This window comes from Salvia hispanica, chromosome 6 (assembly GCF_023119035.1).
Source record: "Salvia hispanica cultivar TCC Black 2014 chromosome 6, UniMelb_Shisp_WGS_1.0, whole genome shotgun sequence".
Lineage (NCBI taxonomy): Eukaryota > Viridiplantae > Streptophyta > Magnoliopsida > Lamiales > Lamiaceae > Salvia > Salvia hispanica.
This window is the reverse complement of record NC_062970.1, coordinates 36,334,170-36,350,185: the sequence shown is the minus strand read 5'-3', so window position 1 is coordinate 36,350,185 and position 16,016 is coordinate 36,334,170. Positions and strand designations below refer to the sequence as shown.

Genomic DNA, 16,016 nt, shown 5'->3' with positions numbered 1-16,016 from the left:
CAATATACTCCTTGCATATACACAAGAAAGTAGATACAGTACTCATTTGAGTACTCGCCTGCTCATCCAAAAACTTATCAAAAATAGCAAAAGAAAAAGTGTTATCTGTCTTAGCATTCACTTAGATCACGCAGGGACAGAACCAGAAACTTGAATAAGCCGGTGCTAAAATTATAAAAAAAAATACTATATATAGTAATATCTGAAATTATGGAGCATTTTATTATCCAACTTCTTTATTTAATTTACATATTGATGAAAACACAAATACATAATCAATTCAAATGCAAAATATATTCGCTCAGATTATAAATTTAGTAACTTTTGGCCAGTTTTATAGTGTTTAAAATCAAAATATTAAATAACAAATTTCAATTATTTTTATATATTAAAATAAATAAATATGTATTCTAATAAAAAATTAAAATTCATGTTTTATATATTACTTTCAAATAAATTAATTACTACTGGATTTTAACTAAATTTTAATATGGATTACATAAATTATGATATTATGACGATATGCAAAATAATCTTTTCAAACTAAATCAGTAACAGACTATAAATGCAAGAAAATAAGCCTACATTATTATTTCTCAAATAAAAAGAATGTAAATTTTAGTATTATCTTTATAATAGTAATAATGTTTCCAATTCTCTCCATAAGAATTACTCCTATAATTATGCATTCCCAATACAACTTAGATGCAGAAAAATAAAACATAAATTAATAGTGAACCCCACACAACTGTAAATTAAACTATCATAATTAATTCTTTTCCCTTTTCCTTTCCTCATTCATATCCTTCTTTCTGTAGAAGAAAACGCAAAAAATATACTGCCATGGTTGAAGTACAGGGATCAGCACCGACCAAGCCCCCGCTGGAGCGGTGGCTTGGCCCTTGCTAGGTCCGTCTCTGGATGCACGTTAGACATAGCAGCGGACATTGATGATATGTTAATATGCAAAGTAAAACAAGAAAATAGTTGGAATTAAAGATAAACAATTATCGGCAGGGATCACCTGTTGTGCACAGCAAGTGTTGTGTATTGATACGCACAAAACGCATATTTTTCCTGTCATTTTTTCTCTTTTTCCTTTTCTTTAAAATTAATTGTGTGTTAATTTAGCACAACGCCTTATGAGCACAACACGGGATCCTTGCCTAACAATTACTCCCTCCATCCACAATTATAAGACCAAGTTTTGACCGAGTACATATTTTAAGAAATACTCTAGTATTGTAGAAAATGGATGAAAAATGTTACTGGAAAAAATGAGCACTACTTTTATATGGAGTTTTAGTTTTATAGTAAAATACCTTGAAAACATTAGTATTTTTTTACTATTTAAAACTTTTTCTAGAAGAAAATATCATCAAGCTCATGGAAGGCATTTTAATTTATTTACACTAATTTAAAAAGGTCTCTATGATACCGGAAATGCCCTTCGACTTTAGAGTATTTTCATCTAAAATCTTTTGGAACAATGAAAAAGTAACTCAGATAATGTTACGTCGAAGTTAATAGATTTTAAAGAATATTTTTAAATATTATGGACTAAAACTAATACCTTCGCAAAGCTCAAATATTCACTCTAAAAGTAAAATCAAAATTCTCATATTTCCACACCCATATTCCTAGCGCCACTCCTCTTCAACGGACCGAATACGAGACCTCCGGTCATCTGGAAATTCAATCATCCAGATCGGCGATTCCTCCACCCCTTCGATTCCGATCGCAATGCAACAGTGATGGTTGCGCCCTACCTCGCAAATGAATCTCCGCCCCAAACTCCGATCGCCTCCCGCCGTCTCTCCGCCGAGCAGCACTAAACCGACTCCGATGAAAATGCCCCGCAAATCTCTCCTACGCCCGACGCTCGTCCTCGCCTCTTTCCTATCCCTTCTCGCCTTCTACTCCTTCGTCCTCCACACTCCCCCCAACAACAGATCCGCTACCTCAATCGATGCAGCCCTCGGCAATCGCAACGCTCTTTCTCTCCATCGCGCTGACCAAGTGAAGATATATATGTACGATTTGCCGAGGAGGTTCACGTACGGAGTGATCGAGAGCTACGCAGCGGCGCGCGGCGGGGAGCCTGTCGCCGACGATGCGCTGCTCAAGTACCCTGGGAATCAGCACTCCGCCGAGTGGTACCTGTTTTCCGACATGAATCGTCCGAGTGAGGAGCGGATTGACTCGGCTGTGACTCGCGTGATGGACCCCGAGGAAGCTGACCTCTTCTACGTCCCCTTCTTCTCTTCATTGAGTCTCGTCGCCAATCCAGTCCGATCCGCCGCTGCGAACGCCACTTCTGATAAGACTGCCTATAGTGACGAGCAAACTCAGGTGCGGTTTCATGTCGAATTTGTCTTATTTTTGGATTAATTGGCACCAACTTAATTCGCGCTTCAACTCTACAAATTGTTTTGATTTCCATTAAATGATGTATTGAAGAAAGAGAAAAATGTTGAAGCATTTGATAGGAGTAGTACATGTTTAAGCAGCTAGTTAGGTGGTAGAGTGATGATATACTTGACTGATGCAGGAGTCTTTGATGGATTGGTTGGAGGAACAAAACTACTGGAAAAGAAATAATGGGTGGGATCATGTATTCATATGTCAGGATCCCAATGCTCTGTATAAGGTCATTGATAGAGTGAAAAATGGGGTGCTATTAGTTTCAGATTTTGGGAGGTTGGCTCGCAATCAAGCATCTCTGGTTAAGGACGTGATTCTGCCATATTCACATAGGATTAATACATTTAAAGGGGATGTTGGACTGGACAACCGCAAGTCTCTATTATTCTTTATGGGGAATCGATACCGAAAAGAGGTAATAAGACGCCTTCTTTAGTGTTATGGCACTTGTTCTCCAAATTTTATGTTCTGTCTATGATGTTCAATGTATTGTAAATTTACAATTAGGATGATGTTATGCACTTGTTCTCCAAATTTACTCCTTTTCGGTATAACTATCAACATGTTTCTATTACGACACATGCTTCTCGTATAACTGTTTATGATGCCTATTTGTTAATTAACTCATGTGGTAACTTTTGGGTGCATTTACCCTAATGTTGGTTTTTATTGTTGGTTATAGGGTGGTAAGATTCGAGATTTGCTTTTCCAACTGCTTGAGAATGAAGAGGGAGTTATAATCAAACATGGAGCACAGTCTAGGGAGAGTCGCCGTGCAGCAACACAAGGAATGCATACATCAAAGTTTTGTTTGCATCCAGCTGGTGATACTCCATCAGCTTGCCGACTATTTGATGCCATTGTGAGTTTATGTGTTCCTGTCATTGTCAGTGATTACATTGAGCTGCCTTTTGAAGATATCATAGACTATAGAAAGATCGCCATTTTCGTTGATTCCACCTCCGCGACTAAACCTGGACACTTAGTGAAGTTGCTGAGAAAACTCAGCCCGGAAAAGATTCTGAAGTTCCAAAAGGAATTGCTAAAGGTATATTTCAATAGATTAGCCCTACCTTGCTTGCTGAATAAGTCCTATTCCATTGTGAATTCTCACCATAGAAGTGATTGATATGAGTAGAGAAGTAAGTAAGATCATTCGCAGGGATATAACTAGAGTCACAAAGCACCCGTTGGAATATTATAAGATTGGTGCTTAAAACAATTAATTTTGTAGCTGTAGCCGTGAGCGAGTACATAGTAAGTTCAGTAAATTGCCTTCTGTTGGAATAGTTCATCCATTGTGATTATTTTCTGAGCTGGATTTTCGGCTTGATGTCATTTCTTTCTAAACAAGAGCTTTGCATATGGTTCCAAGTTTGCTATTAGGTGAAGCTATTATTTTTCACAGTTAGGAAATTTGTCATGGTAGTGGTTGTTGGATTGTTATTCTCATAAGCAACCTTTTGCAGTCTGTTTTCTTCCTTATCCTAGTAGTGCTTCCAGTATAGAGCTGAGTCTGCTCAGTCAGGGAATCTCACTAAGCTTTTTCATCATATTCAGGTGAAGAGGTACTTCGAGTATGAAGATCCAAATGGGACAGTCAAAGAGATCTGGCGGCAGGTCTCTCAAAAGCTGCCTCTCATAAAACTTATGAGTAACCGCGACCAACGGATTGTGCTGCATGACCTGGCAGAGCCAGACTGTTCGTGTATCTGCTCAAACCAAACAGGCGTAAGCGCAACGCTGTGATACACCATGGAGTTCATTTGCAGTCTAGAAATCGAACTTGGTGTCAAATGATGTGCAACATTTTGATACAAATGCCATGTTACGTGGGGTGGAGCAGGGAGGAAAGGAGTTGCTAATGCTACGGGTTCAGTTAGGTCTGTAGTCATTCGGCATTCATTTATTCTTGGTGAGCAACCTAGATTCGAGTATTTTAATAAGGAAGAGGTTGTTGTCCTTGATATTGTGATATAGCTAGAATTGAGGAATTGATAAGTTTGTAAATTACAACACAGAAAACCATAGCTACCCATGTACCAAAAGCCTCTTTCGATTTAATGAATTTTATCAGCAGCTGTTATTTGTGGTGCTGATATCCGACCTAAAATGTTGATGCAACAAGACTCTAAAAAAGAAAAGAGAGAAAAGGAGAGGATGCTCTAGTGAAGCTCCATTCTCTTTGCTTTATTTATCCAAGTCTTCTACTTAACCAGGTGGCCATTTCATCTGTCTCCCTCCAAGAACATGTAGGTGAAGATGGTAAACAGATTGACCTAGAGAGAGAGAGATGCATTAATAGAGTTGCAAACATCAATCAACCATTTGAGCAGCAGAGAGGGAAAGAGAGAGACTCACAGGCAGATGCGCCACTGTTAATGACGACACGAAAACCATCACTGATCCCTTCTTTCTCCGCCACTATCTTAGCAGCATGAAGAAGCTTCCCCAATATCTCTTCATGCCTTTTTTCAGCCTACCAAACACACAAAATGCAATTTAAGTTTCATGACATGTATAACCAACCATTGCAAAAACACACAACAGTACCTTCCCGAGCTGGGTTAAACCATCGCGTAGCTTTGGAATAACTAGAACATGAACCGGGGCCTGTGGGCTAATGTCTCGAAAGGCAAGAACCGATTCATCCTCGTACACAATTGAAGATGGGATCTCCTTAGAAATAATCTTGTCAAATCTAGAGAAACACAAATCAGAGAGCAAGCATCAAAGTTTTCTCTAGGCACCAAAGCAATTCAATGATAAAATAGCAAGACCTTCTCCTATTCTCCACCATTTACATTGAAATTGATGAAGCAGCATACTAGAAAAATGATAAGAGTGTGGACTGTATTCATCATTCACAATCTGAATTGTGGCCTTAACACTTGTTAAAGGAAAAAGATGATGCAGATGCAGGCAACTGATCAATCTCAATATAAAATATGAAACTTATCCAGGTAAAGAAGACGAGATGAGCAAAGATACGAACATTGTTGGGGCGCCGCTATCAGCATTGGCGGCAGCAGCAGCAGCAGCCAACTCTTCATCGCTTGTAGCTCTTACAGATGACAAAACCCTGAAAGGAACACAATGCCTAAGAAAGCTAATACAAAAATGTCACAATTCAAATCAGCCATATAACAAACAAACCCTAACTCCTCACTAGAGTTCAAAATTCAGAATTATGCTAGGTTTCAATCTTTCAGTTGCTAAAAATGAAGGAAGAATTGAACACTAATCAACAATTTAGTTAAAAATTGAGTAGAAAGGGGAAATTTTGAAATTGACGGAAGATAATCAAATCAAAGGTACAACATCTAGAAGAGCTGGATGTACAATCAAATACCTGCGGAACTGTAGAGGGCGACGAATCTGGGCAGTTTGATTAGCTGTTTTGATAAAGTTGAATGCTCGAAGAGAAATGGCGCCGCTGTTTTCAACAACAACGTCGCTACCAATCAAATTCAATACCAATACCAGAAAACGCACTGAGAAGTAATGGAGGAAAGAAGAAAGAAAGATAGAGAGCTCACCGCAACAAGCAGAGGGAATTCATGACTGTCGCTGTCTCCCGCCACCGCCGGTTCAGGGCTCTCACGCTGTAGCTGAATCCACTCTAACTAGAAATTTAACTCATGCCTTAAATTCTCTAATTTTGTTTATTTTTCCTAATTGCTGAACTTTATTTTTTCGGAAATGCTCCATATAACTTCACTATCTCATTTCGAGTTATTTCAAATTATATAAGTCATTTTCTTTTACAGTAAAAAAGAAATATTTAATTAATTTTTTCGTTGTTCTCTCTATCCAATTACTATTATTGATCATAGTAATCGAAAATATCTCCAATTATTCGTCAATAAATTGGATTTAAGGCATTGAATGAAAGAAACAGACATGGTGGTGGCGACCCCACCTTCCTAATCTCCAACAATTAATGCCCTAATCAATAGGATTCTTGAAATTGGAGGATGAGTCCCACAGTCATAAATAATCATTTTATAATTGACAAAATGAGTGAAGATGATCCAACTGACAACATATAATGGTTGCACCCTTCTCTGTCTCCCTCCCTCTCTTTCTCTTTCTACATAGTTTTAAACTTGAACAAATATTGGCACTTGAGCTTGGTGCAGCACTATCTCCTTATCTTTTCTTCTAGATTTAGGAATCAAAAATTGCTACAAGCAGAAAAAACAAAAAAGATTGGCACCAAGATTTCCTGCAAGGATAGTGCATGCTCACCTTCTTCTCCAATAGCCCATGAAAAGGGAAAATGAATTTAATTTGTGAAGAAAAAAATGCGCAGCTTTAAGGGAGAAAATGTGTATAAAAATGAAATCTTTAATTTAGATAGGGTCGTCTCTCTGTATCTCTGCCACCATTGTTCATCAATAGTACTTGACCAACGTGTGGCATCATTTGATCACTCATATCATGAGTGGCCATAAAAGCAAGACTGTACAAGATTGACTGTGACACCAGCAACCGGCGGCCAAGATCCTCATTTTTCTTCAATAAAAACAATAATGCTAAAATACTACTGCAAGATTTAGTACTATGTGTTCGTACAGCTTTATGTGCACCATTTTCCCAAATAAAGTTTTCCCATTTACCCTCTTCCCCCCTCCCCCCCTCTCTCTCTCTGGCACCTAGAAAATTGCAGTCGGTAGTCCTAGATGCACAAAGCTTCCCTTCAAGAACTCAGAGTTGTGATTCAGTTTCATTCTCAATTTTCAAGAATATGGTTGTGGTAGAAGAACAGGCCTATGTTAGGGCAAATTTCTTGTCGTATACAGCTCTTCATTGAGTGAGTTTTGCAGTTTTCAATTCTCTCTTCTTCTTTTTTTTCTTCTGTATTTTGGATTGATTATTGCTCAGTTCATGAGGTACTCTTTAGATAATTCAACTGAAAGAACAGATATTCTTAGTCTGTTATTATTAGTTTCATTGCAGCATGACTTAGTAATCTATGAAAGAATTTGAGTTTCTCAATTCATTGTTTCTCTCATAAAAATTCAATCTTGGCCGTTGGTTTGCTTCCCTCTAATGAAATGATGATTGGTCTACTCTACAAACAGATATTCATAGTTTCATTGCAGCAAGAGTTTGAGTTCTCTCATAAAAACTCAATCTTGGCCGTTGGTTTGCTTTCCTCTAAATGAAATGGTGATTGATCTTCTCTCACAAACTAGATTAGCTTAACGGGCTTTATTCAGTAGCTGCTGTTTGTGATATTACTCTTCAAATTCCTATCAAAGTTGTCATGACTGTTTCCTCTGAATTACTTATGTTGCCAAAATTTGGATACATATTGCTTGCTCACACCATATTGCCAAAATCTGGATACATATTCCTATCATCAGCATTCTGTTTGATGGATTATTGATGATCTTGTTTCAGTTTATAGTGATAGAATGGATTCAAGTGCACATAACTCTGGTTCCTCAGAACTGGGTTTGGATTTGGAGAGGGAGTATGACATCAATCTCAATCTCCCCGGTTCAAGTCCACCGCCATTGCAGAGCTTTGCTGCAGGAGGCTCCGAGAGCAATGCTGCTTACTTCTCATGGCCAGCTTGTAGGATAGGTGATGCAGCAGAGGATAGAGCACATTACTTTGGAAATCTTCAAAAGGGGGTTTTACCCGAGATTCATGGGGGGCGCCCAACGGGTTTGCAGGCCACTACCTTGCTCGAGCTGATGACTATTAGGGCGTTTCACAGCAAGCTTCTGAGGCGGTTTACTCTCGGTACAGCCATTGGGCTTCGTATCCGGAGGGGCTCTTTAACTAATATACCAGCTATACTTATCTTTGTTGGTAGAAAAGTTCACAGGCAATGGCTCAACCCTGCTGAATGCCTACCTACAGCTCTTGAGGTATTTTGCTAGTCAAAATCTCAACTTTCTTGGATAGCTTCTTCATTGTTGATTTTGTAGGGACCTGGAGGTGTTTGGTGTGAAGTTGATGTGGTCGAATTCTCCTACTACGGAGCTCCTGCAGCTACCCTGAAAGAGCAGTTCTACACTGAGCTAGTGGATGGATTTGGTGGGAGTGATCCATGCATTGGATCTGGTTCTCAGGTATTCCTACAACACATTTCAAACAAATCGCGTCTATGTTCTTGTGTCGTATGGTTCAATCCCCGTTGCGTTTGTAGGTTGCTAGCCAAGAAACCTTTGGAACATTAGGTGCAATTGTTAGAAGCAGAACAGGAAATAGGCAGGTTGGTTTCCTCACAAATAGGCATGTAGCTGTAGATCTTGATTTCCCGAGTCAAAAAATGTTCCATCCGTTGCCACCAAGCCTCGGACCGGGTGTCTATCTAGGTGCAGTCGAGAGAGCTACTTCCTTCATCAGTGATGATCGTTGGTATGGCACTTTTGCAGGAACAAATCCAGGTTATATAAGCAAAACCACTCCTTTGGTTTCCCTCCATTTGTAGTTTCTGATATAAACTGTAACGTATGGCATCATGTAGAGACATTTGTACATGCTGATGGCGCCTTCATCCCATTCGCAGAAGACTTCAATATGAGAAACGCCACCACTCTCGTGAAAGGCATAGGTGAGATAGGCAAAGTGAACAAAATCGACCTGCAGTGTCGCGTGGAGAGCCTCGTTGGGAGGCAAGTTGTGAAAGTTGGGAGGAGTTCTGGTCTGACAAGTGGTACTATAATGGCCTATTCTCTAGAATACAATGATGAAAAAGGGATGTGTTTCTTCACTGATATTCTTGTTGTTGGAGAAAATCAGCACACCTTTGATCTTGAAGGTGACAGTGGCAGCCTCATACTATTAACCGGCACAAATGGCGAAAAGCCCTGCCCCGTTGGAATCATTTGGGGTGGGACATCTAACCGGGGCCGTTTGAAGTTGAAAGTAGGCCAGCCTCCGGAGAATTGGACCAGCGGAGTTGATTTAGGGCGTCTCCTTGATCTCCTTGAACTTGATCTCATCACTTGTGCACAAGGCCTTCAAGATGCTCTGCAAGAGCAGAGGAGTGCATCGGGTGCACGAGACTCGACTTCTTGGCCGATAGAGTGGGCCGCGGCTAAGAATAAGTCGGAGGACAACTACGACATTCATGCGCTAAGCATTCCTCAGGCTTCTAGCGATGATGATTCACCGCCCTTGTTTAGGAACGATGAGTTTCACATTGAAAGCCGTCTTGAGGCAGCTCCGGTGGTGGAGCATCAGTTCATCGCGAGGTTTTTGGGCGAATCTCCAGCAAACCAAGGGGAGAGGGATAGTGAGAGTGCACAGGAAATTTCTGTTTGTTTGCAGTTAGGTGAAGCAGAATGTAAGAAAAGAAAGTTGTCTGATTCGCCTAAATCAAACTAGAAGCGTGTTTTCTCATTAGCACTTCCCTATTTTGTCAGCCATATAGCAATCGTGAATGTTGTAATTATAGGCCTTTTTTTGTGAGAAAAAAACATAACCTCCTCATTGTTTACTGCTTTCTTTATGTAATTGTGTACAATCATGTTCTTGTTAATACATCTCAAATAAAGTGGCTCCGAATATATTGAGTATAGATATGAACTCAATAAGATACAAATGCCAAATCTTGAAGCATTTACATACAATACAGTAAATTGAATACAGATATGAACTTAATAAGATAGCCTAATCTTGTATCATTAACATACAATGAGTAGTACATAATATACACAAGCTTTTGTTTATAAAAAGTGATGTATACATCTACGCTTTCATGTTTTCTAAATCATCTATATCTAGCACGACTACTACCCACTGTCCCAAAAACACTCAATGAGACGAAGACTTTCGTTAGAATGGTTGTCCCCATCGAAAGATAACTTAGAGACACCGTATGTTAGCGAAAGAGAAGAGACTGACACTTGAGAAAAGAGGTTCATGAAGAAATTAATAGATTATGGACCTCTTTTTCTCAATTTGTTGGTTCTTCTATTTCACTCAAATACAGAGTCTCTAAACTACATTTTGATTGGGACAACGACTCTGATGAGAGCTTCGTCTCATTGAGTATTTAGGAATGTATGATAGTAATTGTGCTAGGCATAGGTGATTTTAGGAGACATGGATAAATGTACGTGAAAAAGTAAATGTAAAAGTTTCGTTTATATAGCAGTTAAAAATTTTAAAATAAGGAAGATGAATTAAAGACCTTGTATACAAAGATTTATAGTACCTGTCAAATCACTACTATTGTAAAGAAACGAACTAATTTTTGGGAAAATTAATTAAGTCCATGATTTATGATTTCGTAATTTTCGGATGAAAATCTTATATATGAATAAATTGAACAACGAATTAAGGTTTTCACTTTTCATATAAACAAATATTTTATTCGTGTCAATTATTTATAGTATTATTATAAAGATGTACTGATTTATGGGGATAGTAATTAAGTCCTAATTTAGACTCACATGATTCATGATTTAATAATTTACGGATAAATTTCATGAACAGAAATAAACCGAAATAAATTTTATAATCAAGTTACAATATTTTAGTAATAAGATAATGCTATCTACTTTTGAAAAAATCGCATAAACTAAAAGGATTTGAATTGACTTTCCTTTTAAGAATGAAGAATTTTATTTAATATTCAAACACTAATAACATAAAAGATTATTTTTGTTTGAGTTTGCTTAAAAATTGACAAAATACTAGATTTTTGAATTCATTCATCTAAAATGATGAATTTGAATTACTTAATTTTATTACTAGTAAATAATTCTAACAATTTTATTACCAAATAATTCTAAAATTTATAAATTATAAAAATGACTACATATAAATTCTAAAATTCATGATATAAATTTCTAATAATTCTAAAATTATTAAGTTACTAAATTAGACATGACATAAGAATTGATTTTAAAAAATATAGGCTTATTCGATTCAATATTCAGGATCTACATTTATTTCTATTCTAACACAATATACGTAATAATTAAATTATAATGTTCGGAAAACGGAAAGATTGAAAATCAAATTTAAAATTTCATGAATGTATGTTCAATAATGGTATATATACGGGCATACCTACTTTTTATCAAGCAATGTCATTTTGTGGCTAAAATTGAGCACGATTTGGATATGAATTTGTAATAGATGATCTTATTTTGCGTCCAAAATTTTGGACGCCTTCCTATTTTGCATCCAAAATTTTATTCCATTTATTTTGGACAAATAATTATAAAGAGGTGCTTATCTTTTTCTATTTCTCCTTCTATATAATTTGTTCACTTCTAGAATAAAGTGGGATTCCATTTTATAGAATTCCTACCCTTTCACTGAATATATTCTTCTTTCATTTTCCGGTTTCTTGAATCTATTCCATTTAGGCTTTTCTTTTTATATACTCTTTCAATTATGTCACGAGGTAATGATCAAACCATATCTCTCCACTGTTCTACAAAAACAGAGTTTTAATGATGAAATAATTATTAATTCAATATTATATATCATGTAAAAATAATCTGATCATGGAATAATTTTGTCCTACCAATAATTTATTAACTAAAAAATTTGGTATTACAAGTAATTAACCATATACCATAACTTGATGCAACAAATCCCAATTATGAAATTCAAAATTAAACTCTTAACATATTTAACATTTGAAATTGTACTAAGATTTTATTAAATTAGCAAGTAGTTTCCAAGTATACATAAATCATTTGATGGTCCTTTATTAATGTATTATTAACATATGATGATAAAATAATCAATTGAGTTCTTGTATAAAAGCATGATGAATCCTGAGGCCTCCTTTCCACTTGCCACGCCAAACTTCATACAAACCAAAATAAACCTTTGAATTTTCGTCTTCAGCTTCATCTGTGGTTATATTATCGATTGGATCAATCTTGGCCTTGATTTCCTCGCTCTCTTTTGAGGTGTCGAGGGAGAACTTATGCCCTTTGAATTTGGCGGTTTTCCCTCTCTTCACCAAAATGTAAACCGGAGAGCCGCTCCACCCGAATGCATCCGCCGTGAACGATAGTTTAAACCCGACTTCGTACTCCTTACCCGGTTCGGTTTTGCTCACGCAACCCGTCACCTCCAGCCACGACACCTGGTACAGCTCTGCCGCGGTCCTAGAAGGGATGATAACAAAAGATGTTAAATTTCATCAAAGAGTTTCTTTAAATTTCATCAACACTAATATATGCATATACGACGGCAGTTTGGTATGATAGATAACTCATCCATCTATCAAATATATGACAATCGATATGACAATAAAATGTGTTGTTATCATGTTGTGTTTATACTGACCCATCATCCGGGACGCTCCAGTATCGATTGTCTTTGCCCCAGACGATGCTGAGGTCTTTGGGTTTGATTTCCATCTTTTTTTTATCATCAAGCTGAAAAAGAGGGAGAGAGAGAGAGATGTTAATTGTAGTTTAAAAGTAGAAAGAAGAAGATGAATATGTGTTGTAACAAACCTTCAATTCTAGTGATGGTGCTCCAACATGGTGAGGAGTAGGGGTAGACATATTGAGAATGTGTAGATGTTCGCGTAAGAATATAGCTCAAGGCCAAAAACGAACAAAGTGTTTGGGAATATATATAGGAAAAAAAAAAAGAATTGTAATGGCGTGTGAATCTTGATTTTGCAAATGTTGGATGCTTTATCCTAACATTTTTTGTGTACTACAAATGTCAATCGTTCACACACATCAAGTTATTCAGTTATAGTATATTGTTTGAATTTCATTAATTGATATACGTAGTTCATTGATAATATAGTTAAATTATAATTATGGAGACTATATTAATAACATATTTAAATACTAACCACAAAAAAAAAACCCCTTACTTGACCTTAAAATTCAGACGGTGAAATTGAAACATATAGTATGAATTGATATGTTTAAATATTTGATAAATAATTACGCAAAGCCGTCTTAGCTCAGCTGGTAGAGCGCGTGGCTTTTAACCACGTGGTCGTGGGTTCGATTCCCACAGACGGCGTCGTTTGTTTTTGATTTTTCCGTTATTCTTATTATATGTATATCCATTCTCAGTGGTTGAGCTTCACACTATCAATTTCAATGGCGCTTCAATCCTATCGTTTCCATTTTGCCGCCATCCGCTTTTCTCCGCCTAACGTTCCGCCAAACAAATTATACGCCACCCAATCGCCACCTGCAGCAAGAAGAAGGGCTTTCTCACTCTTTACAATTACCACGTTTTTGTCCTTCTCCACTTCAAATATGGCTAGTTGGTCCAAACCCGAGATTTCGGACTTCTTTGAGCTTCCAAACTCCGGCGGCGTCAAGGCCCTAGACCTCCGGATGGGTGACGACGCCGGCGAAACTCCATCCTCCGGCGATACGGTATCCTACTCTTATTTAAATAACAATTCTCCGCAATTTCGTTTGGAATTGGAAGGGTTGAATTGGTGTTGGTTGTGATTTGGGGAAAAAGGTCGTGATTCATTACTATGGAAGACTGGCGGCGAAGCAGGGATGGCGATTCGATTCCACTTACGATCATAAAGATGAGAATGGAGATCCCCTTCCTTTTCAATTTGTTCTTGCTTCTGGAAAGGTTTGATTTACTACAAATAGTCTTCCATCTCCTATTTTATTTGGGGGTAATTTTCATACATGTCGAAATAAAAGATACTTAAGAATCAACAATCATAGTGAAAGAACTGAGAATTTTTGCGAAATTAATAGGCAAAAAGGGGGGAAATTTAGTATGTTGAAGATAGATACAGTAATGACTTGCCTCCTCTCGGCTTTTGTAGTAATTGTTCTGTTCTATCTTTGCATCAACTTGAATGTGAAGTAATCACAGATCTTTCACTTCGAACCATCTGAACTAATGTAGGTCATATCTGGTATTGAATCAGCTGTGAGATCAATGAAAGTAGGTGGCATTCGCCGCGTCGTTATCCCTCCATCACAAGGATATCAGAATACATCTCAAGAACCCATCCCACCTAATGTGAGTACTCTCTTTGATCAGTCTGTGTTCAAGTTTTTGTTGTAGTATCTGATGCTCATCGTTTCTAGTGGAACGACAAACAATTTTCCGCAAGTGAGGTTTAATTAGAAAAGAGGGACGAGAAAAACATACTGTACTTCATTGAAAAAGTTTTGAAATTGCTGTATTTTTCGTATGAATACTTAGTTGAGTCCTGATTTGCAGTTTTTCGATAGACAGAGATTATTCACTACTATATTCAATCCAACTCGTCTAGCCAATGGTGAAGGCTCGACCTTGGGGACACTCATATTTGATATCGAGCTGGTCAGTGTGAGGCATCAATGAATTCTCCTATCCCCCAACCTTCCGCAACTCCATAGCATACACATGGAATTGTGGATGTGGTTTTGTCTACTTGACGACTTTCTGAATTCACACTATCAACAAGAGATGCGAAAATTGTGTAGTTTTTTTGCAGTGGATTCTCAGACAGCTTCTCTTGATTATACTTGTTTTTCAGGAGCAGTCTGCTACTGATTTTCTGTGATTTGAATTGTCTGATGCTACAATACATAAAATGTACTGGATATGGAATCTACTGAAATACTACAAATCTAAGTTGAATTTGCATGAGAGCTCCTCTTTGTGCTGTGTACCTGATAATTGACCAGGTAACTACTAAGGTGTTTAGCTTTGGACGTCGGAAATGATTGTTGAACAAACACTTACCATCAGTGCAGAGTGAGTGTAGCTAACACTCCTTTATTACCTCATATAGATTTAAATGATTTCTACAATTTTGATATCAAGAAATGTTCTCTATTTTTGAAGCATTGGCAGGAGAAGAACCAGCATTTCTTTATTACTCTCTCCCTAAGAGAAAAACCAGAAAACAACCCTGCAACGAAGATCATCCGCTGATTGTGTTCAGAATGGGGGAGTGGCAGATGCAACCGTGCAATTCTGATCCACGCGATAGTGGCTCATGGAACACCGCCCGGAGTAGTGGCTAAGTACACTTAGTGGGAACTTCAACTCCATTGCATATCAGTGGCTCCAAAAGCTTTCTTCATCCAACAACAAGTTAACCTACAACTATGATGATCACACCTTCAACTACCTCATTCACAATGGATTTAGTAAGATCCTCTTTGTACCACATGAAATGCTTGTGACTTTTACTTAAATGTTTTTGGCTTGATCAGCAGAACTTGGAAAGTACTGGAAACAGAACATATTTGGATTAAAATGGTTCGGTTGTTTTTTTTTTGGAAAAATCCAACTAGAGTAACAGAATACTCAGCCCCTCGCTCCATCTATCCAAGTGCATTATTTGGAGTCACTGATTTATCTACATTTTCAACCGTTTTGGAAATCCGAGAGCTAATATTAGTGACAAAGGTTTTCATATTTGCAACAAGTTATTTCAAAACCTCCTAGGAAGTATGATGACCAACATATGGTTGCTACCCCTTATTGAAATAAAAGAGATGTTTTATATGAATACACGCGTGTATATATAATTAATTCTATACATGGATAAAAGTAAAACAGGAAACTAAAGATTGGCAAAAGAAGAGTTGGTCTTGATTCCAAGTAATTTTTTGACGTGATTATTACTAGCATTAAACACTAGACTATTTGAG

The 16,016-nt window shown here is 37.4% G+C and overlaps 5 protein-coding genes and 1 non-coding gene across 10 annotated transcripts; 4 read left to right on the top strand and 2 right to left on the bottom strand.

The window, feature by feature from the left end:
- Positions 1-1,595: 1,595 nt before the first annotated feature.
- On the top strand, positions 1,596-4,510 carry LOC125195762 (probable arabinosyltransferase ARAD1). Of its 2 annotated transcripts, none has more exons than XM_048093978.1 (4): positions 1,596-2,352; positions 2,552-2,839; positions 3,107-3,286; positions 3,985-4,510. In XM_048093978.1, the coding sequence occupies exons 1-4, from the start codon at positions 1,777-1,779 to the stop codon at positions 4,171-4,173; spliced, it is 1,233 nt and encodes a 410-aa protein (XP_047949935.1). In that variant the 5' UTR covers positions 1,596-1,776; the 3' UTR covers positions 4,174-4,510. The 2 variants fall into 2 exon arrangements, with proteins under 2 accessions (XP_047949935.1, XP_047949934.1); XM_048093977.1 differs by having other exon boundaries at positions 1,598-2,352; positions 3,107-3,472.
- Positions 4,463-6,124, bottom strand: LOC125195764 (14 kDa zinc-binding protein-like). Its single transcript, XM_048093982.1, has 6 exons — positions 5,964-6,124; positions 5,777-5,860; positions 5,420-5,506; positions 4,978-5,125; positions 4,786-4,903; positions 4,463-4,703 (listed from the first exon to the last, which is right to left on the bottom strand). Exons 1-6 carry the CDS (start codon positions 5,984-5,986, stop codon positions 4,636-4,638), a joined length of 528 nt encoding a protein of 175 aa, XP_047949939.1. The 5' UTR covers positions 5,987-6,124; the 3' UTR covers positions 4,463-4,635.
- Positions 6,125-6,776: 652 nt separating this feature from the next.
- Positions 6,777-9,898, top strand: LOC125195761 (protein NARROW LEAF 1-like). 2 transcript variants are annotated; one of them, XM_048093976.1, is made up of 6 exons: positions 6,777-7,240; positions 7,512-7,599; positions 7,834-8,309; positions 8,370-8,513; positions 8,591-8,831; positions 8,912-9,898. In XM_048093976.1, exons 3-6 carry the CDS (start codon positions 7,848-7,850, stop codon positions 9,772-9,774), a joined length of 1,710 nt encoding a protein of 569 aa, XP_047949933.1. In that variant the 5' UTR covers positions 6,777-7,240; positions 7,512-7,599; positions 7,834-7,847; the 3' UTR covers positions 9,775-9,898. The 2 variants fall into 2 exon arrangements, with proteins under 2 accessions (XP_047949933.1, XP_047949931.1); XM_048093974.1 differs by lacking the exon at positions 7,512-7,599 and having other exon boundaries at positions 6,780-7,240.
- A 2,138-nt stretch (positions 9,899-12,036) lies between these two features.
- On the bottom strand, positions 12,037-12,993 carry LOC125195765 (protein PHLOEM PROTEIN 2-LIKE A9-like). Its single transcript, XM_048093983.1, has 3 exons — positions 12,879-12,993; positions 12,706-12,797; positions 12,037-12,524 (listed from the first exon to the last, which is right to left on the bottom strand). Exons 1-3 carry the CDS (start codon positions 12,927-12,929, stop codon positions 12,152-12,154), a joined length of 516 nt encoding a protein of 171 aa, XP_047949940.1. The 5' UTR covers positions 12,930-12,993; the 3' UTR covers positions 12,037-12,151.
- Positions 12,994-13,334: 341 nt separating this feature from the next.
- Positions 13,335-13,407, top strand: TRNAK-UUU. The gene has a single exon. It is a non-coding gene; the product is annotated as a tRNA-Lys (tRNA).
- Positions 13,408-13,473: 66 nt separating this feature from the next.
- Positions 13,474-15,637, top strand: LOC125195763 (peptidyl-prolyl cis-trans isomerase FKBP17-1, chloroplastic). 3 transcript variants are annotated; one of them, XM_048093980.1, is made up of 6 exons: positions 13,474-13,772; positions 13,864-13,986; positions 14,272-14,388; positions 14,593-14,694; positions 15,042-15,111; positions 15,211-15,637. In XM_048093980.1, exons 1-5 carry the CDS (start codon positions 13,488-13,490, stop codon positions 15,078-15,080), a joined length of 666 nt encoding a protein of 221 aa, XP_047949937.1. In that variant the 5' UTR covers positions 13,474-13,487; the 3' UTR covers positions 15,081-15,111; positions 15,211-15,637. The 3 variants fall into 3 exon arrangements, with proteins under 3 accessions (XP_047949937.1, XP_047949936.1, XP_047949938.1); XM_048093979.1 differs by having other exon boundaries at positions 15,202-15,637; XM_048093981.1 differs by lacking the exons at positions 15,042-15,111; positions 15,211-15,637 and adding an exon at positions 14,891-15,000.
- The last annotated feature ends 379 nt before the right edge of the window (positions 15,638-16,016 follow it).